This window comes from Sphaeramia orbicularis, chromosome 8 (assembly GCF_902148855.1).
Source record: "Sphaeramia orbicularis chromosome 8, fSphaOr1.1, whole genome shotgun sequence".
Taxonomy (NCBI): Eukaryota; Metazoa; Chordata; class Actinopteri; order Kurtiformes; family Apogonidae; genus Sphaeramia; species Sphaeramia orbicularis.
The window spans coordinates 55,242,275-55,268,774 of NC_043964.1; the positions used below are offsets into that span (position 1 = coordinate 55,242,275).

Consider the following 26,500-nt stretch of genomic DNA (forward strand, 5'->3'; position numbering starts at 1 on the left):
CCTTCATGGAAACGATACAGGCCAATCAGAACACATACCACCAGATTCATTAACAGTTTTTTCCCCAAAGCCATCCACCATCTAAACCACCGACTCACACCACAGACACCAGCACTTTAAAAATCCAAGCAAGAGGACTTTTATACGGATGCACTTTTTATAAAGTACTTTAATTATATAGTTGCACTTCTATACAGAAGCACTTTTTATACAGTTGCACTTTTATACAGAAATATTTTAATAATGATGTGTTTGTTGTGCTTGATGAATGTATTTATGTGTGGGAAGAGTGTAGTTGGAATGTTATTTGTGTTTCTTTTATATGGAGGCCAAGTGCAATGTCGTATTCACTGTGCAATAACAATAAAGCTTCTATCCTCTATCTATCTATTATAGATCTGTCTATTACAGATCTATCTATCTTTTGTAGATCTATCTGTTATAGATCTATGTATCTGTATAAATCCTGTGAATCACAGACATACAGCAGATGATGCAGATGGTCGTGTATCGTAGCTCAGTGCAGAGGTCGTGACCTTTACACCTGCCATCGCTCTGTAAGCCTCTGGTCTAATCCCACACACACACACACACACACACACACACACACACACACACACACACACACATGTCAGTAGTGTGTGCTGTGATATCAGGGCTGTTCATGGGCTGTTGTTGAGCTGCTGCTGGGACACTCATCACTCCTCGACCAAAACAAAGGATTAAACATGAAAGCAGCTCATCCTGTTCTGGACTCTGGAGGTCTGGGTCAAGGTTGGACCGGTTCTGACCCAACTAACAGACTGTTCTCTTCCTGTCACAGACCCAGAACCAGAACTAAACCTGTTCCAGAGTGTCACTGCTGTGTCCTAGTTCAACAAAAACATCTACAAAGCATAATGTCTGACACAAACGGAACAGAAACGTTATCGTCCCATCATCTTCATCATTACCTCAGTCATACACAAATGGACAAAAGTACAAGAGAAGAAGAGTTTTAAAAGAAACATGTGTGTGTATGTGTGGACACAGCAGGAAACCACATCAGCTTAGAATTTAGTAGCAGATAGAGGAGGAATATAGAAGAATAATGAATATATCTGTAAATCAACACCAGATTAAGGTTTTTTCATCATGTTTATGGAATGACTTCTCGTGTCATGTCGCAATAATAAATAAACAAATCATCACATTTGTGATTTAATGGAAAAACCGACATGATGCACTTCTGTTTTTTCGACTTTTAGCAAATATGGGTAATATTTTGCACAGATGGAAAAGTGATTAGTACTTGCGACTAGTAGTTGCTTTTCCATTGACCCTCAAGTTGAATGAAAATAACTTGTGCATAAAAATTTGTCTAATGGAAAAACGACCATTTCCCCAAAACTCTCATTTGTCATTGAAAAGTTTTTGCACTTGCCAGACGTGGTTTTTCAGGCGTAGCGAAACTGGTATATCGTGCAAAACTGTAATGGAAAGACCTTTTTCCGCAACTACAGTCACATGAATAAAAAAAAAAAAAAAAAAAGATGTTGACAGACATTAGAACAAAAGAAGAAGAGTTGAACCCAAACGTGTGTGTGTATGTGTGGACACAGCAGGAAACCACATCAGTTTAGAATTTAGTAGCAGATAGAAGAGGAACCAGCGTTCTAGATTCAAAATGACACAGATTTACCTCCGCCAAGGAGGTGATGTTTTCATTGGGGTTTGTTTGTTTGTTTGTTTGTTTGTTTGTTTGTTTGTTTGTTTGTTTGTTTGTCTGTTAGCAAGATAACTCAAAAACTTATGGATGGACTTTGATTAAATTTTCATCAAATGTTGATACTGGCACAAGGAACACATGTCTGCAGTTAAATCTATCCCTACAGAAGGAATTACAATCTGTGACTGAATGGATAAGGAACAATGAGCTGGTTCTTAATGTATGAAAAACAAACAGTTTTATATTTGGCTCAAGTCATTCTCTACAGCAGGGGTGTCAAACTCATTCTGGTTCAGGGGCCACATTCAACTACATTTGATCTGAAGTGGGCTGGACCAGTAAAATTTATATCTTATTATGTTATTATTTGTCAACTCCAAACTTTTCTCCATGTTTTAGAATGAAAAAAGTAAATTTACAGTATGAAAAGGTTTACATCTACAAACTATCCTTTCGAAAGATGTGAATAACATGAACAAACTGAAAAAATAAGTGTAATTTTAACACTATTCTGCTTCAGTTTATCATTTCCACATGTACATTATAACTTACGGATCACAGTGGATCTACAAACACACAAAACGTTTAATAACAGACAGAATCTTGTTAAAATATTACATACTTCTCTTAAGACATTTCAGGTTGTTCATATTTTTTCAGGTTATTCACATTTTTTGTGAAATTAATCTTCGTTTTAGTGTAAATACATGAAAATATTTACATTTACAAAGAGAAAAAATTGGAGTTGTCATTATTTCTATGTTATTATGGTAGTATTTGACTGGTCCTGCCCACTGGAGATTGAATTGTTCTGAATGTGGAACCTGAAATAAAAGGACTGATAATACCTTAGTGTAATTTTTGCATTTTTGCACAAGTTCAAAAGCCTTGACTTTGGAATTTTTGCACTTTGCAAATTCATCCCAAGGGCCGGACTGGACCCTTTGGCGGGCCGGATTTGGCCCCCGGGCCGCATGTTTGACACCTGTGAGCTGCAGCATCAACCTGAATTGAATCTCATCATAAATAAAATATCTGTGAAACAAGTTCAAGACACAAAATTACTGGGAGTTATGTCAGATAACAAATAGTCTTGGACTAAACAGATTGATAATATGACGACCAAGATGGGGAATAAAGTTTGTGTGGTCGAAAGGTGTGCAGCTTTTATGTCACCTAGTTGAATTAAACTGGTGATTCAGTCCTTAGTGCTGTCAGTCTTGGAGTACTGTCCAGCAGTCTGGTCAAATGCACGACACTAGAAAATATTAAAAAGTTGCAAATTGCACAAAATAGAGCCGTTCGCACCACGCTACAGTGTGGCTACACAACAAATGTTACTGTGATGCAGAACCACTGGAACTGACTATCTGTTAAAAAAAGATGACTTTATTCACTACTGGTTTTCTTTAGAAATATTACTAGAACAAAAAAAACATCCATCTTGTACAAAAATGTTTGTTTTAGTTCAGATAGACATAGCTATGCAACCAGGCAGGCAACCAGAGGTAATTTTACACAGACCCAAATGAAGAACAAATGCAATGAAATGAATGTTAATAAACAGAGGAATGGAAGAATGGAACAAACTACAGGAACACATCACACAAGAAAAGTGGAAAAGGAAATTCAAGAAGTTAGTCAAGAAACATCTATTGACCATAAATGTCTGATACCTGGGTTAACTGACTATATGCATGTATATACTATACCACTGACCTAAAGGAGCTGTCCTGTCTGTACTTTTGTCTGATGTTTATTTTTTTGTATGTTATGTAGTTTGTGAAAATAGTTTTGTGTGATTATATTGTATGTTATTCACACTGACAAGTTGTAAAAAGTATTTTAAGGACCCCAGGAAGAATAACTGCAGCTATGGTACAGCTAATGGGGATCCGAAAGAAAGAAAGAAAGGAAGAAAGAAAGAAAGAAAGAAAGAAAAATGATTAAATTTTGGTGGTGATTGTGTGTGTGTGTGTGGGGGGGGCTCTCCTAGTGCTTTTCTAATTACATTCATGTTTATGGAATGACTTGCGATGATAAACAAATGATCACATTTGTGATGTAATGCAAAAACCAACATTACACATTTCTGTTTTTTCAACATTTAGTTTAATGTCAGTAAAGTTTTACGCAGATGTCCGATGGAAAAGACGCTTGTGTGGTTTGTTGAGCTTTTGTTTAGGGTTAGGGTTTCTGCAGTGGTTCCCAACCTTTTTTGGCTCATGACCCCATGTTAACATCACACATTTCTGGCGACCTCACACATTCAAAACGGAGACTTTTTTTTTTTTTTGCTAAAATCAATTTGTTTTTGACCATGTAATAGTTTGCTATACTATGTTGCAAATAAAAGTTAATTTTAGAGGACATTTAGTCTGTATAATGTCTATTATTATGGACAGAAGCAGCAAATCCAGGTGTAGATTACTGCACAAAGGGAGAATGTGCTTTTCCTCGGTCAGGATCTGTCCAGTCAGTCCAGCTGTGATTTACAAGGAGGACAGTTAATACTGAACAAACAAGAACTGAAACTATGAATTATGAAAGAGCTGCAGCATCTGAAACTGACCACAATGAACATTTGACACAGAAACAGAACCACAGAGCTTCAGTTTCACAACCACAGTTTGTCATGTCTTTAATGTATTGTGATTGTCTCTTTCAAGTTTTTTTTTATTTTATTTTTTAGCAATCACTAGAAATTTCAGGCGACCCCATTTGAAGTTCCGACCCCAAGGTTGAAAAACACTGGGTTACTGTAACCCTGGTAACCCCTGTAACCCTGGTAACCCCGGTAACCCCGGTAACCCCGGTAACCCCTGTAACCCTGGTAACCCCTGTAACCCCGGTAACCCCTGTAACCCCGGTAACCCCTGTAACCCTGGTAACCCCTGTAACCCCGGTAACCCAGCTAACCCTGGTTGTCCTTTCTCGTCCTGTCTCTGTTTGTCTCAGGGCTTCTTTCGGAGGAGCATCCAGAAAAACATGGTGTACACATGTCACAGGGACAAAGTGTGTGTCATAAACAAGGTGACGAGGAACCGCTGCCAGTCCTGTCGGCTGCAGAAATGCCTCGACGTGGGCATGTCCAAAGAGCGTGAGTACACTGAGTGTGTGTGTGTGTGTGTGTAAGTAATGAATGAAGTAAGTAACGACACAACCAGGCGTTCATCAGCAGAACAGAGCCCAGTCAGAACTAAAACACATCAAGCAGAATGAATAACACAGGTAACACCCTGTCACTGTGCATTTCATCTGACTGAACCTGGACTCTTGTCTCCCCCTGGTGGTGGTTTAGTGGTAACACATGACCCACACACTGCTCACTTGGCCTGCATACATTACTCTATTACTTTGTGTTTCAGTTACACCATGGAACATTTTCTTAGCATTTTATTTCCTTGGTACAGTAACATCAAGTATTTATTCATTTATTTATTTATTTATTTACTCACTTACTTACTTATTTATTATTTCTTTTTTAACCCATATAGACCCAGTGCTACTTTTGTGGCAGTTCCAAAATATTTCTTTTCTCAATGTTTATTTATTTCAGCCCATAACAGACCGAAAGGGGAGATGATGCCAAATGTAAACAATAAAACATGGTTATGTCAGATAAATTTAACCTTATTAAACTAAAGTGTTCACTAGTTACGCATGGTCCTACTCTTAAAATAACAAACACAAGCTTGTTCCTTTGCTGGGATATGATGAGATGGTTTTAATATGGTTTTATTTGATAATGGTTAAATTAAGTGTCGTATTCATGGCAGTATCTTATTAAGACGACTAAGGCTTCGTTCAGACCGTAAGCGAATGTGGCCCAAATCTGATTTTTATACCCATATATGACCTGGATCTGATCTGGTACAGACAGTCTGAACAGCACTAATCTGACCCGCACCACTTTCATATGTGGTCCTAAATCTGACCCGGACCACTGTCGTATGTGGTCCTAAATCTGACCCGCACCACTGTCGTATGTGGTCCTAAATCTGACCCGGACCGCTTTCGTATGTGGTCCTAAATCTGACCCGGACCACTTTCGTATGTGGTCCTAATTCTGACCCAGATCACTTTTGTATGTGGTCCTAATTCTGACCCAGATCACTTTCATATGTGGTCCTAATTCTGACCCAGATCATTTTCTAATGTGGTCCTAATTCTGACCCAGACCACTTTTGTATGTGGTCCTAAATCTGACCCAGACCACTTTTGTATGTGGTCCTAAATCTGACCCACATCACTTTCATATGTGGTCCTAAATCTGACCCAGACCACTTTCATATGTGGTCCTGAATCTGACCCGGACCACTTTCGTATGTGGTCCTAATTCTGACCCAGATCACTTTTGTATGTGGTCCTAATTCTGACCCAGATCACTTTCATATGTGGTCCTAAATCTGACCCACATCACTTTCATATGTGGTCCTAAATCTGACCCGGACCGCTTTCGTATGTGGTCCTAAATCTGACCCGGACCACTTTCGTATGTGGTCCTAATTCTGACCCAGATCACTTTTGTATGTGGTCCTAATTCTGACCCAGATCACTTTCATATGTGGTCCTAATTCTGACCCAGATCATTTTCTAATGTGGTCCTAATTCTGACCCAGACCACTTTTGTATGTGGTCCTAAATCTGACCCAGACCACTTTTGTATGTGGTCCTAAATCTGACCCACATCACTTTCATATGTGGTCCTAAATCTGACCCAGACCACTTTCATATGTGGTCCTGAATCTAATACGTATGTAGTATTTTCCAATGCGGCTTCAGTCTGAACGGCCAGGTCACATTTATCTGATCTTTATGTCATTGAAATGCGACAACAATTCTGCGTCCCAGGAGGAGGAGCGGAGGAAAAACATACAGTGTGTGTGTATATATATATATATATATATATATATATATATATATATATATATATATATATATATATATACATACACACACACACACATATATAAGGTGCCATCTTTAATGCACATTTGTACGTTTGATGTTGACATAATGTTTAATATATTCACATTTTTACCACAGAAAGTACATTGTACGTCTTATTTTATTAGTTTTTTTGTTTTGTTTTTTTTGTTTCAGCAGACAGCATGGTTACATTATTTTTTGTTAGTGTAGAAGTAGTTTTTGAACATTTTGAGCCCATTTCAACAATACCGCGACAATAATAGTAACCGTGATAATTTAGGTCACAATAACCGTGATATGAAATTTTCATATCGTTACATCCCTACTGTAAACACAGTGTGTGTCTGCGTGGTCTGGTCTTCCATCAGGACCTCTTTAGTCCATGTGGGTCACTTCAGGACCTCTTTACTGCAAGTGGGTCACTTCAGGACCTCTTTAGTGCATGTGGGTCACTTCAGGTTCTCTTTAGTCCATGTGGGTCACTTCAGGACCTCTTTAGTGCATGTGGGTCACTTCAGGACCTCTTTAGTGCATGTGGGTCACTTCAGGTTCTCTTTAGTGCATGTGGGTCACTTCAGGACCTCTTTAGTGCATGTGGGTCACTTCAGGACCTCTTTACTGCATGTGGGTCACTTCAGGTTCTCTTTAGTGCATGTGGGTCACTTCAGGACCTCTTTAGTGCATGTGGATCACTTCAGGTTCTCTTTAGTGCATGTGGGTCACTTCAGGTTCTCTTTAGTGCATGTGGGTCACTTCAGGGTCACATTCAGGTCAGACTCAAAACTGACAGAAGTCGCATTTGATGTGGAATAAGAACCAATGCAGAAAAAAAATCAGATTTCGCCCAAAAATCGGACTTGTTCATTAGACCTGCTGTGAACGTAGTCTTAGATGTTCTCTGACCTTCTGAAGCGCTTTATCCTCCAGAGGGACAACGAACAGAGAGTTTAATTTAATGAACTTATCTTTAGAAACTGTCCGACTCTTTGCAGAAACATCTCTTCATGTTCACTTTGCTTTAAACACTAAAGTAGAAGTTCAGTGTGTGTTCTGAAACCACGGCTGCTGTGGGACCTCACATGTTCAATGACAGATTCTAATGCAGCGGTTTTGTCCTGGACTGACAGTTGTCCGCAATGACAGAACCAAGAAGAAGAAGGAGGAGAAGAGGCCGCTGGAGGCGGAGCTTTACGTTCTGTCAGCGGACACAGAGGAGATGATTGACAGAGTCCGACGAGCTCATCAGGACACGTTTCCTTCACTGTGTCAGCTGGGAAAATACACCACGGTACACACAAGGACACACACACATATGAACACACACACACATATGAACACACACACATGAACACACACACATGAACACACACACACACACACATATGAACACACACACATGAACACACACACACATATGAACACACACACATGAACACACACACACACACACACACACACATGAACACACACACGAACACACACACACATATGAACACACACACATGAACACACACACACACACACATATGAACACACACACATGAACACACATACAAACACACATGAACACATACATGAACACACACACACACACACACATGAACACACACACACACACATATGAACACACACACATGAACACACAATATGAACACACACACGAACACACACACACACATATGAACACACACACATGAACACACATACGAACACACATGAACACATACATGAACACACACACACATATGAACACACACACATGAACACACTTATGAACACACATGAACACATACATGAACACACACACACACACACATGAACACACACACACAAGGACACACACAAACACATACATGAACACACAGACACGAGGACACACACATGAACACATACATGAACACACACACACATATGAACACACACACACACGGACACATACATGAACACACACGACCACACATATGAACACACACATAAACACACACACACGAACACATACATGAACACACACATGAACACACATATGAACACACATGAACGCACACACACTTATGAACACAGACACGAACACACATGAACATACACACACGAACACGCATATGAACACACACGCATATGAACACACACACACATGAACACACACACATGAACACACACGAAGACACACGCTGTGTTTAGGTCTTTAAGGGTTAAAGGTGGACGTTTGGGTCTTTAAGGGTTAAAGGTGGACGTTTAGGTCTTTTAGGGTTAAAGGTGGACGTTTGGGTCTTTTAGGGTTAAAGGTGGACGTTTAGGTCTTTAAGGGTTAAAGGTGGACGTTTGGGTCTTTAAGGGTTAAAGGTGGACGTTTAGGTCTTTAAGGGTTAAAGGTGGACGTTTAGGTCTTTAAGGGTTAAAGGTGGACGTTTGGGTCTTTTAGGGTTAAAGGTGGACGTTTGGGTCTTTAAGGGTTAAAGGTGGACGTTTAGGTCTTTTAGGGTTAAAGGTGGACGTTTGGGTCTTTTAGGGTTAAAGGTGGACGTTTAGGTCTTTAAGGGTTAAAGGTGGACGTTTGGGTCTTTAAGGGTTAAAGGTGGACGTTTAGGTCTTTAAGGGTTAAAGGTGGACGTTTGGGTCTTTAAGGGTTAAAGGTGGACGTTTAGGTCTTTAAGGGTTAAAGGTGGACGTTTGGGTCTTTAAGGGTTAAAGGTGGACGTTTAGGTCTTTAAGGGTTAAAGGTGGACGTTTGGGTCTTTAAGGGTTAAAGGTGGACGTTTAGGTCTTTAAGGGTTAAAGGTGGACGTTTAGGTCTTTAAGGGTTAAAGGTGGACGTTTGGGTCTTTAAGGGTTAAAGGTGGACGTTTGGGTCTTTAAGGGTTAAAGGTGGACGTCTGGGTCTTTCAGGGTTAAAGGTGGACGTCTGGGTCTTTAAGGGTTAAAGGTGGACGTTTAGGTCTTTAAGGGTTAAAGGTGGACGTTTGGGTCTTTAAGGGTTAAAGGTGGACGTCTGGGTCTTTAAGGGTTAAAGGTGGACGTTTGGGTCTTTAAGGGTTAAAGGTGGATGTTTGGGTCTTTCAGGGTTAAAGGTGGACGTTTAGGTCTTTAAGGGTTAAAGGTGGATGTTTGGGTCTTTCAGGGTTAAAGGTGGATGTTTGGGTCTTTAAGGGTTAAAGGTGGATGTTTGGGTCTTTCAGGGTTAAAGGTGGACGTTTAGGTCTTTAAGGGTTAAAGGTGGATGTTTGGGTCTTTAAGGGTTAAAGGTGGACGTCTGGGTCTTTAAGGGTTAAAGGTGGATGTTTGGGTCTTTAAGGGTTAAAGGTGGATGTTTGGGTCTTTAAGGGTTAAAGGTGGATGTTTGGGTCTTTAAGGGTTAAAGGTGGATGTTTGGGTCTTTCAGGGTTAAAGGTGGATGTTTGGGTCTTTCAGGGTTAAAGGTGGACCTCTGGGTCTTTCAGGGTTAAAGGTGGACGTTTGGGTCTTTCAGGGTTAAAGGTGGACGTTTAGGTCTTTAAGGGTTAAAGGTAGACCTCTGGGTCTTTCAGGGTTAAAGGTGGATGTTTGGGTCTTTCAGGGTTAAAGGTGGACCTCTGGGTCTTTAAGGGTTAAAGGTGGATGTTTGGGTCTTTAAGGGTTAAAGGTGGATGTTTGGGTCTTTCAGGGTTAAAGGTGGACGTTTGGGTTTTTAAGGGTTAAAGGTGGACGTTTGGGTCTTTAAGGGTTAAAGGTGGATGTTTGGGTCTTTCAGGGTTAAAGGTGGACCTCTGGGTCTTTAAGGGTTAAAGGTGGACGTCTGGGTCTTTCAGGGTTAAAGGTGGACCTCTGGGTCTTTAAGGGTTAAAGGTGGACCTCTGGGTCTTTCAGGGTTAAAGGTGGACCTCTGGGTCCTTCTGTTTCTGGTCTCTTTTGCAGAATAACAGCTCGGAGCACCGTGTGGCTCTGGACGTCAGTCTGTGGGATAAGTTCAGTGAACTGTCCACCAAATGCATCATAAAGACAGTGGAGTTCGCCAAACAGCTGCCTGGCTTCACCACGCTGACCATCGCAGATCAGATCACGCTGCTCAAAGCCGCCTGCCTCGACATTCTAGTGAGTTTAACCCTTGAAATACAATATTTACACTGAAGATACAAACAATCATGGGGGTCATCGTAGTTCAGGTTCCACACACAGACCAATAGGATCGTACTGGTACAATAATAGCATCATCACTTATAAATAATAACTCTGTAATGCTATAATTTTAAGGTATAAGCACAGGTAAGGGTTTCCTGCCGGGTGTTTCCACCTGACGCACCACAGCGGCTGTGGGGGAGCTGCAGGTCATCAGCCGGGAGCCACCCTTCATTGGTGTTTCGCTCCATTATTCCTGGAACATCTCACGGTGGTGGAGCCGACAGTAGGGACGTCTCCCTACCGCCCCCTGCAGCTCCCCCAGGACCCTCGTTTTCCCCACACCCATCCTTTCTTCTCATCCAGAGCCAAAAAGCCGCCCTCTCTGCCTCCTCTGCCAGCTCCTTGGAGGCCTTCTTCAGTTTGGCAGGGCCTAAGAATTCTACACATTCACTAAAGTTATGTGCCGTTGTACAGAGTGTTCCCAGAATATTTTCTAAGTCCAGACATGAAAAAAATTGGCCAGAATTTCCCCTGTATTTTGTCATTTCACTCATTCATAAAAGTTAATAGAACAAATACAAAATATCTGTGGAATCTTTACATTCATGACCTGAGATTTATTTTAGTAATGTTTGTGGAGAGAACAACAGTTTGCAGCGCAGATCTAGATGTATTGTGGGTAAATACCTGTTCTCTGCTTCTGTAGGAAACCGAACAGTGTCTGCTGGCCCCTGATGATCTCTTGCTTCCTCTTGGAAGACACTGTCTTACATAAAACAATCCATTTATTCACAGTTTTACTCTCATCAGCACCATTTCCATTCCCGCCCTAACTGCACGCTCCAAGCAGACTTCTTTCATTTTTTTCTTTGACTAGTTCGTGTTAGAAAGCTACATGGAGCGCGCTCGGCTGTTTCTGGAGACTTCGAGTGCTTTGGGATCATGTGGTTCGCACTTCCAGCCAAAACAAAGATGGCGTCGTGTGGAGTAAAAGTTGAGAAGACAACGAATGAAAAATTGCAATTATTTCAACTTTTCAACTATGTCGTCTCTTTTTTTTAATAGATTAAAAAAAAGAAAAAATGAGCAAAAAATTATGTCGTCTCAAATCGGTAAGAGTATTTAATTTAGATTGTTAAAAAGTAACCTGTGGACAGGAGGGTGGCAGTCTGATTCCACAGGCCACAGACGCTCTTGGAACACTCTGGTTCTAGATCCACTGTGATCTGTAAGATTTAATGCACATGTATTTAAATGATAAGTTGTGACATAATGTTGTTTTTCACTGTGTCCTTCAGCTCTGGCTGATGCAGCTGACAGACTGAGCGCAGGAAATCGTGTTGTATGAGACGGCAGTTTATTGCATTCAGCGTGTTATACATATGCATTTTCATCCTTTCGTGTGTTATTTAATGCCATTTGATGGCGTGTCCATTAGGGGTGTAAGAAAATATCGGTTCTTCAATATATTGCGATATTTCATTTCACAATACTGTATCGATATTAAAAAGCACTGTATCGACATTTTTAGGTATTTAATCAAATGCAGATATTGTGGAGGTTCATTTTTGCTTTTTGTTTTTCTTTTATTTATTATTATTTCACAGTCTTTTATTCAATAATGTTCCTTCCTTTGATGGGATTGAACTCAAATCCTGTTCTGATGTTAGTTGTGAACTAATAGAATCTGAACATTTGAACAGGATCTGAAACTGGAATGTCTGTAAAACAGAATTTCAGTTTGAACACAGTTTGAACATTTTGTGATATAGCATTAGATCCTGTTGGGATCAAATAAAAATGTGTTTAGTATTTGTGCAGATTTCTGGTGTAATTCAATTCTTCAAGGAAATAATCATTTTTTAAAAAGACAGCAAAAAAATTGCCTTTTTAACAGTATCATGACATATCATGTTGTTATCCTAGTATCGTTATTTGTATCGTATCGTCAGATTCTTGCCAATACTCAGCCCTAGTGTCAATGTGCTAGCCACTAATGGCTAATCACTAACCCTAACCACTAATTGTGCAAACTGCTAATCGCTAACTGCTAACCCTAACCCTGATGTTGTTGATGTGAGCCTGTGCATTTGCGGTGTTCCCCAAGTGCTTCATCTGCATTTTCCAAACCGTACACCCTGAAGCTCATGTCAGCCTCGGTCTTCCAATCACTGAAAACCAAAAGGAGTCCAAATCTTTGCCTTCCTCCTCCATCAGTTTCCTCTTTGTTTTGGTGTTTACCGTGCATGTGTATGTTCCAGAACCGGCTGCGTGATGACAGCAGGATGTCCTGCGTAAACAGAGGCAGACTGCCGGCGGATTGGTTTTATTTTTTAAAATCGATTTTGGGACATTTTAAATTGATTCTGAATCGTAGTAAATGAGAATCAAGAATCAATTTTTTGGGGTGACATCGTTGTGTGGGTGCGTTAGCGACCACTGTTGGACATCACAGCAGTATAAATCACAGCCCCCTCACCACCACTGTTCATGTGTCAGGTCTCTGAGCGGGGGGGCATATTATCCGTCACCCCAATCACAAATTTGTCTTCGGGGGGGGGGGGCAGCTGATAGTCAATTATAAGGTGAGGGGAACTCATTTTCACTTTCTTACAGCCCCCCCCCCCCCCCCCCCCACAAATGTTTTTGGGCATGGGGGGGGGCACCAGTGGGGTCATGATGCCATTAGTGGGGCTTAGTTCAGTAAAGGTGGAGAAACCCTAATTTAGATTGTATGATGATTTAAATGTAGTTTTTGGTGCGAAAAAAAAAAAACCCCAAAGTTTATATTTGTCATTTTTTTCTAAGTTATTTTACTTTTATTTTACTTTTCTGGCCCCGTTGAGATCAGATTGACCTTAAAGTGAAACCTGAACCAGAATCAGTTTGACAGACCTGCTCCAAATCTTGGTCTTGGGTGTTTTGTTGCCCAACGCTTTGAACTAAAATACATTTGTTTTTACACTGAATGAATGAAACTGAACAGTCTGGACCAAACATGGTGTCTGTGTGTGTGTGTGTGTGTGTCTGTGTGTGTGTGTGTGTGTGTGTGTGTGTGTGTGTATGTGTGTGTGTGTGTATGTGTGTGTGTGTGTGTGTGTGCGTGCGTGTGTGTGTTCTTGTAGATTCTGCGGATCTGTACCCGGTACACTCCAGACCAGGACACCATGACCTTCTCTGACGGTCTGACCCTGAACCGGACCCAGATGCACAATGCCGGGTTCGGGCCCCTCACAGACCTGGTGTTCTCCTTCGCCAACCAGCTCCTCCCACTGGAGATGGACGACGCCGAGACGGGCTTACTGAGCGCCATCTGCCTGCTGTGTGGAGGTAGTGCGGCCAGCGGACCGTATGTACAACAGCCGTTTGAGCTGCTTCCACATCTGGACTGACTTTGACCCTCTGGTGTTTCAGACCGCCAGGACCTGGAGGAGGCCGAGAAGGTGGACGTTCTCCAGGAGCCCATGCTGGAGGCCCTGAAGGTTCGATGTCTGTTTATGATCTCTGAGTCTTAAAGCACCTTTTAGCACAACGGTTCATTAGAGGATTGTTTTCATCCAGGCTCCACATTCGGCCCTAACCCGAACCCTCAAGTATCTCTAGATCAGTGCTTTTCAACCTTGGGGTCTGGACCCCACATGGGGTCACCTGGAATTCAAATGGGGTCGCCTGAAATTTCTAGTAATTTATAAAAAAAACAAAAACAAAAACGTACTAATAAAAAATATATGGTGAATTGACAGAGACAGTCACAATCCTTAAAAGACATGACAAACTGTGAGTGTGAAACTGCAGCACTGTGGTTCTGTTTCTGTGTCAAATGTTCACTGTGGTCAGTTTCAGATGCTGCAGCTCTTTCATAATTCATAGTTTCAGTTTTTGTTTGTTCAGTATTAATTGTCCTCCTTGTAAATCACAGCTGGACAGATCCTGACCCTTTGTGCAGTAATCTACTGCCTCTGTCCACAATAATAGACATTATATAGACTAAATGTCCTCTAAAATTCACGTTTATTTGCAACATAGTATAGCAAACTATTACAGGATCAAAAAGAAATTAATTTTAGAAAAAAAAAGTCTCTGTTTTGAATGTCTGGGGTCGCCAGAAATTTGTGATGTTAAAATGGGGTCAGGAGTAAAAAAAGGTTGGAACCACTGGTCTAGATTAAGTTTAATTTAGTTTAGTTTTATTTTTTATTCGTAGTTTATCAGTTTGTTTATTACATTTATTACAGTTTATTGTAGATTTTATGCAGCTTTTGTTTTGTTCCTATAGACCTGTGACCTTTCTGCTGTTGTCTTGTGTGATATCTTTTTTAAAAAATTAATTGATATATGAATATAACATATAATTATATTAGAGCTGCAACCGATTAATCGACTCAAAGTGATAAAAAAAAAAAATCATTCAACCACAATTCTCCTGAATCAAAGCTTTGTTTCCTTCATTTCTCTGCTGTTAAACATTGGTTCCACTGTTGTGTTTCACACGGACGCTTATTATGATGCACAAAGAAGTGGTGGAAATGACGGTGAAACTATGCGACAGCTACATTTTGGATAAAAAATAATATTAATGGCTGTCTCACATTAACCCTCCAGTATCCAGGTGTGCTTTTTAGGCACACTTTGCACTTCGGGTTCAAAAACTTCATATTATTTTTCACAATTTAAATAAGGTTAGAATTCAAAAGTTGTTCATTTGTGCATGATCTTTAAAATTCTGTCCACCAACTCAAACTCTGTGCACATTGTAAACAAAAGAAAATGACCAGACTAGCATCTGTCTGCCAAGTGTGCCTAAAACGCACAGTTTCTAACATTAGAACCACTGTTTTGGATCCAAAGCCTTTAAGGCATAAATGCTGCTTTTACTGAGATCTGGGCTTCATTTGAGAGGGGAGGGGCTAAAGTCATTTATTAATGTTGTTAATGTTGTTGTTAATCACTGACATATGCCAGGCTGCAAAAATCAGATAATATGTAATCCAACTTTTATGGAGTATTTTGAAAAAAAACAAACAAACATATTTTGTGTTTTTTGCATCAAAAAATGTAGTGACATCATGATGAAAAGAGATTGTTTAAAAGGTTAAAAAAATGTAAAAGGAATAATTATTTGATCTGTATGATTAGGACTGACCTGGATTTACAAAAATAAAATCCAATTAGAGCAGAAAAATAAATCAATATATAATATTTAATAGTTTGATTTATAGGTGTGCATTTTACGCACACTTGGTGACAGATGCTAGTAGGGCTGCACGATTAATCGATTTTAAATCGAAATCGGATTTTTTAATTAGGACAATTTTTAAAAAAGGGAAATCGTAAAATCGATTTCATCTCTCTCATGCCTCCGGGCCGCGCGCCTCCGCGTGCCCGCGGGCTCCCGTAGGCTCTTCCTGTGACAGCGGTCTGTCACAGAAGTCTGTGTAATGACCGGACGTTAAATCTGTTCATGAACCCGCAGTACTTATACCAATATAAGCCGTGGCTTCACGCACGGATCCCGCAATTGAAATATAACTGCAAGCGGATCACTCATCTTCCGTTGTCCCGGATCCGTACCGTACTGTCTTCTTCCGATCCGGGTCCGGGTCTCGGGGTCCTCAGCCTCAGCAGAGGAGCCCACACAGCCCTGTGCACACACACATGCACCAGCTCCACAGATAGAATCCCTCCAGTGTCCTGGGTCGGTCTGTTCCACACACAGATCCTCCAGTTTAAATAGAACCGCATGGGGAACACTCATATTAACCTGGTCCACGCACACACAACTGATGCCTGTCACTGACTGACACTGGGATCACTGCTGTGGACCAAATACCCAGAAAAGAAAGAAAAAAAAAAACTTTTTTTTTTTTTTTTAAATAATTAATTTAGTCCTCTTACTTGCTAAATTTTTCATTCACAAATGTAAGTTCTGTAACACAAAACTAAATATTATTTATGTTTTGTAAGATGTTGAAATTTATTTAAAGCTGTTAGATAAATGTGGAAACAAAAAGGTTGTAACAACTATCAGTATTTGCTCTGATTTGGACATTTTCTTATAGTGTATTCCCCCTGACAAACTTATGTTATTTTCTTGTTGTATACATTGTTTGTGTACTCTACTTCATTTCAAAGATTTAATGAAGAGAAAAAACAAAACAAAACTGTAGGTTCATCACGTGATCCCATCACAGCTTTGAGGTCAGAGCAGTGGCTTGCATTGTGGGCTGCTCACGAAAACGACATCTTGACTGCTGTTGCCTTTTCTAGTTATACCCAAAAATCGAAATCGAAATCGAAAATCGAGTTTTTAGAGGAAAAAATCAGGATTTTTTTTTTTTCCAAAATCGTGCAGCCCTTAATGCTAGTATTTTTGAACATTTGACCTAGTGCTAAAAATAATAATGCAAATTAACCAGTGTTGGAGTTAATCACTGACATATGCCAGGATGAAAAAATCAAAGGATATGTGATCCACTTTTTATGTAGTATATTGAAAAATATATATATATATATATATTTTTTTTTTTGCATCAAAAAATGGTTTGTTTCCATTCCAAACACAGCATTTAAAGGGTTAATAAATGTGACAATTATTGAGTATTTGGTATTTCTATTTCAAGTCTATGAAATAGAAAAAAGTGCAAAAGAATTAAAAACAAACTGTATGAAATTTTTTTTGACATTATTCCACAAATATGCCAAAAAGACACAACTTGGTGTTTAGTGAGGGCCTTAGTGGACGGGATACCAGAGGGTTAAACATGATAAAGTATTTTAATTATTTTACTGATACTTAATTCACGTATATCAACATTTAAACATTATTTTCATTGTTGAAGTTTAAAGTCTGGGTGTGTGACTAGGAGGAAACTGGGATTTTGACACTTCTAAGGATGTTGAAAAGTCTGAAAAAACCATAATAAAAAGGTGGTACATTTTTTTCTAAGGTGGTTTTATTGTTAGTTTGACAAGGAAAGTGGAATTTGTTCAAAATGATGTGTATTTTAAAAAATATGACCAAAGAACATAAAAGTGCCCATAGTCTAATAATCACCCCAGTACAGATGAGCCTGTGTGTTAGAACAGATGGGACATAAATAGATGAACGTTCTCCTCCTGAAGCGTTGTGTGGACGGCTGAGGAAGTGGCCTCATCTCCAGTAACAGTTGGTAGTTCGATTCCATCACAGTGAATGAGGGGTTGGTTTAGTAACAGACTCTGGTCCTTCATGTGTTTGTACAGATCTATGTGAGGAGGAGGAGGCCTGAGAAACCCTGCATGTTCCCCAAGATCCTGATGAAGATCACAGACCTGAGGAGCATCAGTGTCAAAGGTGAGACAGAGCACACACAAACAAACACACAGAGGTTCAGGATCTGTGGGAGGCCAAGAAGACGAACGATAAACAACTCTGATCCAGTTAACCACTTTTATTTACACCATGTCACTCATTTAGGATTAGGGGCGGGTAAGAATCTGGTGATACAGTATAAAACACAATACCAGGATCACAATAAGATGTATGGTGATATATACCCCGCAACACACAGACTGAAGGGTCACAGACTGTAGAAGGGTCACAGACTGTAGAAGGGTCACAGACTGAAGGGTCACAGACTGAACGGTCACAGACTGAAGGGTCACAGACTGTAGAAGGGTCACAGACAGAAGGGTCACAGACTGTAGAAGGGTCACAGACTGAAGGGTCACAGACTGTAGAAGGGTCACAGACTGCAGGGTCACAGACTGTAGAAGGGTCACAGACTGTAGAAGGGTCACAGACAGAAGGGTCACAGACTGTAGAAGGGTCACAGACTGAAGGGTCACAGACTGTAGAAGGGTCACAGACTGAAGGGTCACAGACTGTAGAAGGGTCACAGACTGAAGGGTCACAGACTGTAGAAGGGTCACAGACTGTAGAAGGGTCACAGACTGCAGGGTCACAGACTGTAGAAGGGTCACAGACTGCAGGGTCACAGACTGTAGAAGGGTCACAGACTGAAGGGTCACAGACTGTAGAAGGGTCACAGACTGCAGGGTCACAGACTGCAGGGTCACAGACTGTAGAAGGGTCACAGACTGCAGGGTCACAGACTGTAGAAGGGTCACAGACTGAAGGGTCACAGACTGCAGAAGGGTCACAGACTGAAGGGTCACAGACTGCAGAAGGGTCACAGACTGAAGGGTCACAGACTGTAGAAGGGTCACAGACTGAAGGGTCACAGACTGCAGAAGGGTCACAGACTGAAGGGTCACAGACTGCAGAAGGGTCACAGACTGAAGGGTCACAGACTGCAGGGTCACAGACTGTAGAAGGGTCACAGACTGAAGGGTCACAGACTGCAGAAGGGTCACAGACTGAAGGGTCACAGACTGCAGAAGGGTCACAGACTGAAGGGTCACAGACTGCAGGGTCACAGACTGTAGAAGGGTCACAGACTGCAGGGTCACAGACTGCAGGGTCACAGACTGGCTCAGTTCCAGGTTCCTCAGGTCCTCCAGGTGACACCCCAGCTCCTCCAGACTGCTCCTGCACATCCGTCCATGTCTGAGTCAGCTTCATCCTCTGTGCGTTCTGGGTTAAAGTCACAGCAGAACATGAGGATATCTCCACTAAAGCCATGAAAGTCCTTCTTCTGTTTCCAACCTCGTATCTGTGTGTGGCTGGGTTTTCTGTGACGACAGTTACAGTAGTTAAGTTGTAGACTGGATCTACGGAGCACAGCTGGACTGTGAGTCTCCATCAGCCCCAGATGGGACCGTCTAGTTCCAGTTAGACCAGTCCAGGTTCCACTGGTTCTGCGTTAGGGTGAGTTGATCTTCTGCTGTAGAATCCTTGGAATTGTCTGATCTACAGTGGAAGGGTTTCAGATCACATGCTCTGAACTGACAAAGGGTTTTGTTGTTGGGACCCCCGCTGAAAATTTTCATGCATGAAACCAGTCCGTAGTACAAAAAAGGTCGCGGACCACTGCACCTGAACACAGACTGAAACCCAACTCTGCTCTGAGGCTGCGCTGCCCCCTGCTGTTCAAACTTAAATGTGCTGCACTCTGAGCTTCACTCAACCTCAGTGACAAATAAATACATTCTGAGTTTATGTTTGTGTCTGAACAGTGACAGTCCCGGCTCCCATAGTCCAGTCCTCGAATGTGGACCGGGTCAGACCAGTGGGTGAAGTCCTGGGCTCTGTCACTGTCACCACTGTAATCAGTGTAATAAAAGCACCCTCTCATCTGAAGGGTTACTGTCTAGTTTGACTGCAGCGTTCTTTCTTCCTTCATCCCCTCATCTGTCATTTGTTCAAACTTACAGGAAAATAACATCCACACACTAAAAGCTCCGTTAAGTAATGAGGAGATTCTATCCAGTGACACATGAATGGGCTTTTATTTGCCTTTGTGGAAAAGTTTGTGCAGTTTTTTTTAAATAATACAAACAAACATGGATCAGAATAAACTTTTGCACTGATTATGAACATTTGTATTTATTAAACACAATAAATCAGACATAAAGGCCTGGTACCGGTGCATGAATACAAAATAAATAAATAAAATAAAAAATATCAGACAGTAAAAACACCTGGTTCCAGGACCTTCTGATTTATAAATTAAACAGTAGATGTGACTCACCACAAAGAAGGATCACCTCACATATGACAAACCTTTACCTGAACACATCCACTATATGGACCCCAGTCTGTGGACCAGATGAATCCAGGTGTTTGTGTTCTAACAGGGCTCTGGGATCCAAAACAATAAGGACTAATGTCAGGATAGAGTTTAATATTATGGGATAGATATCAGTGCATTGATTCGTTTGGGTTCAATTATTCTCTTTGTTTCCAAAATGACTCACAGATTTTAAACATGTAGATTCAACAGTTTAAACATGTAGATTCAACAGTTTAAACATGTAGATTTAACAGTTTAAACATGTAGATTTAACAGTTTAAACGTGTAGATTCAACAGTTTAAACATGTAGATTTAACAGTTTAAACATGTAGATTTAACAGTTTAAACATGTAGATTTAACAGTTTAAATATGTAGATTTAACAGTTTAAACATGTAGATTGAACAGTTTAAACATATAGATTTAACAGTTTAAATATGTAGATTCAGCAGTTTAAACATGTAGATTTAACAGTTTAAACACGTAGATTTAACAGTTTAAACGTGTAAATTTAACAGTTTAAACGTGTAGATTTAACAGTTTAAACGTGTAGATTTAACAGTTTAAACACGTAGATTTAACAGTTTAAACACATAGATTTAACAGTTTAAACGTGTAGATTTAACAGTTTAAACATGTAGATTTAACAGTTTAAACATGTAGATTCAACAGTTTAAACATGTAGATTTAACAGTTTAAACGTGTAGATTCAACAGTTTAAACATGTAGATGTAACAGTTTAAACCTGTAGATTTAACAGTTTAAACGTGTAGATTTAACAGTTTAAACCTGTAGATTTAACAGTTTAAACGTGTAGATTTAACAGTTTAAACGTGTAGATTTAACAGTTTAAACATGTAGATTTAACATTTTAAACATGTAGATTTAACAGTTTAAACACGTAGATTTAACAGTTTAAACACGTAGATTTAACAGTTTAAACACGTAGATTCAACAGTTTAAACACGTAGATTTAACATTTTAAACATGTAGATTTAACAGTTTAAACACGTAGATTTAACAGTTTAAACACGTAGATTCAACAGTTTAAACACGTAGATTTAACAGTTTAAACATGTAGATTGAACAGTTTAAACATATAGATTTAACAGTTTAAACATGTAGATTTAACAGTTTAAACATGTAGATTCAACAGTTTAAACATGTAGATTTAACAGTTTAAACATGTAGATTTAACAGTTTAAACGTGTAGATTTAACAGTTTAAACACGTAGATTTAACAGTTTAAACACGTAGATTTAACAGTTTAAACACGTAGATTTAACAGTTTAAACATGTAGATTTAACAGTTTAAACACGTAGATTTAACAGTTTAAACACGTAGATTCAACAGTTTAAACACGTAGATTTAACAGTTTAAACATGTAGATTTAACAGTTTAAACACGTAGATTCAACAGTTTAAACACATAGATTTAACAGTTTAAACATGTAGATTTAACAGTTTAAACACATAGATTTAACAGTTTAAACGTGTAGATTTAACAGTTTAAACATGTAGATTTAACAGTTTAAACACGTAGATTTAACAGTTTAAACATGTAGATTTAACAGTTTAAATATGTAGATTTAACAGTTTAAACACGTAGATTTAACAGTTTAAACACGTAGATTTAACAGTTTAAACACGTAGATTTAACAGTTTAAACACGTAGATTCAACAGTTTAAACACGTAGATTTAACAGTTTAAACATGTAGATTCAACATTTTAAACATGTAGATTTAACAGTTTAAACACGTAGATTTAACAGTTTAAACGTGTAGATTTAACAGTTTAAACATGTAGATTCAACATTTTAAACATGTAGATTTAACAGTTTAAACACGTAGATTCAACAGTTTAAACACGTAGATTTAACAGTTTAAACATGTAGATTCAACATTTTAAACACGTAGATTTAACAGTTTAAACACGTAGATTTAACAGTTTAAACACGTAGATTTAACAGTTTAAACACGTAGATTCAACAGTTTAAACACGTAGATTCAACATTTTAAACATGTAGATTTAACAGTTTAAACACGTAGATTTAACAGTTTAAACATGTAGATTTAACAGTTTAAACACGTAGATTCAACAGTTTAAACACGTAGATTTAACAGTTTAAACACGTAGATTTAACAGTTTAAACACGTAGATTTAACAGTTTAAACATGTAGATTTAACAGTTTAAACGTGTAGATTTAACAGTTTAAACGTGTAGATTTAACAGTTTAAACACGTAGATTCAACAGTTTAAACATGTAGATTTAACAGTTTAAACGTGTAGATTTAACAGTTTAAACACGTAGATTCAACAGTTTAAACGTGTAGATTTAACAGTTTAAACACGTAGATTCAACAGTTTAAACACGTAGATTTAACAGTTTAAATATGTAGATTTAACAGTTTAAACACGTAGATTTAACAGTTTAAACCTGTAGATTTAACAGTGGATTTAAATGGTAAATGTTCTGCACTTCTTCAGCTCAGTTTCTCCTCCTTCATGGTGTCCACAGCTCTTTCCAAATCCACCAGGTCCACCTGGGACCAGTTTAGGGTTCAGTGTCTTCCATGGACACTTGGACATATGGACAGTCTGAGCCAGGATTTGAACCACCAACTCTTTGGTTATTCAAGCCGCTCTACCAACTCTACCAACCCATTCATTTACAAATGAATGGGTTACATTGTTAAATGTTTACTTTTTTATTACTTATATATATATATATATAAATATATATATATATATATATATATATATATATATATATATATATATATATATATATATATATATATATAAAGCAACTAGGCCGTTATTTCAACATTATGGTCTTGCAATTCAAATGGCAGCACATTGTTTTTCAATTTACAGTTTTATTTTCTAAAAACAATAGGAATACATCATTTCTACATATAAATCTGGTTTTGTTCACATACTCTTTTTGTACACAAACTACAGCTATATTTGATTTAATCGTTAACACAAAAATCTTTTCAAATAAACAACTTTGCATTGTATAGTCACAATTTTTTTATGTTACAGTTTTACAACTTTTTGGTGTTAATTCTGCAGTCATTTTTTACAGTGTACGACAACACTAAAATTAATACTAAAACGAAATTAAAACTCAGCATTTAGAAAAAAATGAAAACTAATAAAAACTATCAAACCTGCTCTAAAAACAAATGAAAACTAGCTGAATTAGAGAAAAAAAAGTCCAAACTAAATAAAACTAAACTAGAATGAAAAATCCAAAACTATTCGAACCTTCTTTTGGACACATAGTTACATAGTGGACGTAGTTGACGTTTTCTGAGGGTGTGAACGTGTCCTGCTTCTGTTTCTTTGAGTTTAGGTGCAGAAAGAGTCATCACCCTGAAAATGGAGATCCCTGGCGCCATGCCGCCGCTCATCCAGGAGATGCTGGAAAACTCCGAGGGTGAAGGTCAGAAGGGTCACGGAACGGGCGGAGGGAAAGGACGAGGAGGAGGAGGGGGCGGAGCCAGAGAGAATGGCCAATCAGAGCTCAGGAGTTGTCACCCATCACCAAACTCACCCCCCTCCCCCGGGCCGAGCTCGTCGCCCTGCCGCCCCTCCCCCTCCACGTGAACACGTAGACTCTCAACGCCACACACAGCGCCACCTAGGGGACGACGAGCGGTACTACAAGACGAGCATCCACACAGGAGGTGGACTGGAACACACAAACTACACACATTCAGAAAAGACCGTCACCGTCTGGGTCAGTTACACGGAGTTGGAGGTGGACGGGTTTGGAATGTGTCATTGAACGCATCACAGTCCAACGTACGTCTGAGGACTGAGGGGACGTGTGACACTTTAGACTCGTGGGTTTTATAGATGAAGTGCAAAGACAATGAGCAGGTTCTGCCTTTTCATGGTTGGACACAGTCCTATTATATCACCTTTTTAAACAGTGAAACAAATACCTCCAACATATGGACCATGACTTACATCTAAGGGTGAAAAGAGGAGACGTGTCCACACTGAGGATGACGAGGCTTCTCATATATTTCCTATTAACTCCTGTGTAATATGCAAAATGACATGTAATATATTGTCCAAACGATGGAAAACATGTGACAGAAGACTTCAGACTGAGACACGCTGATAAAAGAAGTTATTTTCCTAAATGTACATGTGTAAATATCTAATGTTTATCCTGTATTTATGCAGATGTCAAAGGTTCTTCCTCCGTTTCCACCCAAACACGGCCTTTAACCCTCGAACCCTTGAGCATCCACCAGGTCAGTGGTGAACCAGCGGACAGCGAGGTTTAGTCAAACGCACAAACCAGAGTATGTTAGTGTTTAAAGCAGGGCTGTCAAACTCAGTTCAGTTCCACATTCAGCCTAATCTGATCTGAAGTGGGCCGGACCAGTCAAATGATAGAAATATCATGTGTGTTTGAGTCATAGTGGCCTAAACCGTATTTGACCCTAGAGAGCGTCCACTCAACCCCTACAAGACTTTTACCCATCACCAGTACCACAGGTGTTTGCGTCAGACTGCAGTGGAAGCTCCTCTTCTCCTAAAATGACTCCCATTAAATGCTCAAATCTGTTCAGTTGTTTTCATTTCATTGACTCCAAATGTGTTGGAACACGTTCATCTCTCAGACCAGTTGGTTCAGAATCAGTTTGATCCCAGATCAGTGGACTGGATGTTGTTCACTTCTCCTCCATTCCCGTGTCTGTGTTTTCTCCTCCATCTCTGCTCAGTGCATTTGTCCGTAGACGCTCAGCGTCCATGCACTTCAATGGGACTGAGTGGAACTGCTGGAAACTGACTCTAAACTGGACACGAATTGGATAAATGACACCGTGTTGTCCCGCCTCCGGACGCTCAGCGTCTCTGGGGGTGAATGGAGCTGTGGGCGGAGCTCGGCCGGGCCGGACGCTGAGCTTCCGCGTGCCGATTGGAGGATGGGTCCAAAGGCTGAATGCGGTTTGATTGACAGCTGTTTTCAGATCTGCTCCTTCACTGACACAGTTCAGTTTAATACCATCACACATTCTGCTGTGAAATCACAGAAACCAAATGAACTGTTCATTTACTGACCTGAAAGAAAACACAACCATTGGACTTCCTTGTTTCAGTTTAACATAATTTCAACATTTTCTTGTTTCAGTTTCATAATTTAATCATTTCTTGTTCAGTTTAATATTGTTTTGTAGATAGTTAAATCAGTCAGACTGTTGGCTAGGTCACAGTGAACTAACTATCAAGTCCCTGGAAAAGACGCCGACTGTGTACGATAAGGACACTGAGCATTTTCTTAAAAAGAACGGAGGGTCAAATTTATGTTTAAATAACTTGACATTTTTTTGATGTAAGCCGACAGTGAGCTTCCCCTGTCTGAAAGACCAGCAGCCGACACTGACCAGTACGACCAAGATGAAGGGCTCGATCTGACAGAGTCCCCTTTAAAGGTCCAGGGAACATTTAAACCTCAGACTAACCCCTCTGCTGTCCCGGGTTCAGGACCAGGGTGGATGTTCAAAAGGTCAACCACATCAGGGACAAAGCTTTTTGTTGTTTTGTTTTGACTGGATTCGGTAAAAAAACTAAACCTAACCTTAGTTGGAGGTTGTGTCTCTGTAATCCAGCGTCTTTGCGTCTTCCTGCCTCATACTCTGTTGTTGTTGGTTTTGGGTGTCCGTCGGCTGAAACCTCTTCTTCTGTTTAAACGAGTTGAGCGTGAACACTTGGAACCAAAGCCTCAGCTTTTCCAGACTGTCCCTGAACCCTCAGATTTACACTGGACTGAAGAGGCCGTTGTTTGTTTTTGCGCCTCCACTTCCTGTTTACACGGTGTCACTGCCTCACCTGAACACCTGAACACCTGTCGGGTTCTCAAACCTCTGTGTCGTCTTCTCTAAAGTGCGGTGAGGAAAGACTCATGGGAAAATGTGAAAGTACAGGGACTTCAATAAAGGAAACTGAAACCTTCCAGTGTCTGTTTGGGTGTTGACGTCAAACAGTTGGATGTTGGACTAATCATACGTCCAACATCCAACACTGTTTTTTTGAGCTTTGACATTTAACCCTGGAACCACATGGAA

The 26,500-nt window shown here is 39.9% G+C and overlaps 1 protein-coding gene across 1 annotated transcript in view; it reads left to right on the plus strand.

Annotated features, from left to right (window-relative positions):
- The window catches only part of LOC115423522 (retinoic acid receptor alpha-A-like), a 46,516-nt gene extending 21,796 nt beyond the window's left edge, over positions 1 to 24,720 (plus strand). The window contains exons 3-9 of the mRNA XM_030140377.1: positions 4,667 to 4,808; positions 7,768 to 7,928; positions 10,529 to 10,705; positions 13,858 to 14,062; positions 14,147 to 14,214; positions 17,975 to 18,065; positions 23,770 to 24,720. Coding sequence (XP_029996237.1) covers positions 4,667 to 4,808; positions 7,768 to 7,928; positions 10,529 to 10,705; positions 13,858 to 14,062; positions 14,147 to 14,214; positions 17,975 to 18,065; positions 23,770 to 24,023 — 1,098 coding nt within the window. The 3' untranslated portion in view covers positions 24,024 to 24,720. The remainder of the gene's footprint in view (positions 1 to 4,666; positions 4,809 to 7,767; positions 7,929 to 10,528; positions 10,706 to 13,857; positions 14,063 to 14,146; positions 14,215 to 17,974; positions 18,066 to 23,769) is intronic.
- The last annotated feature ends 1,780 nt before the right edge of the window (positions 24,721 to 26,500 follow it).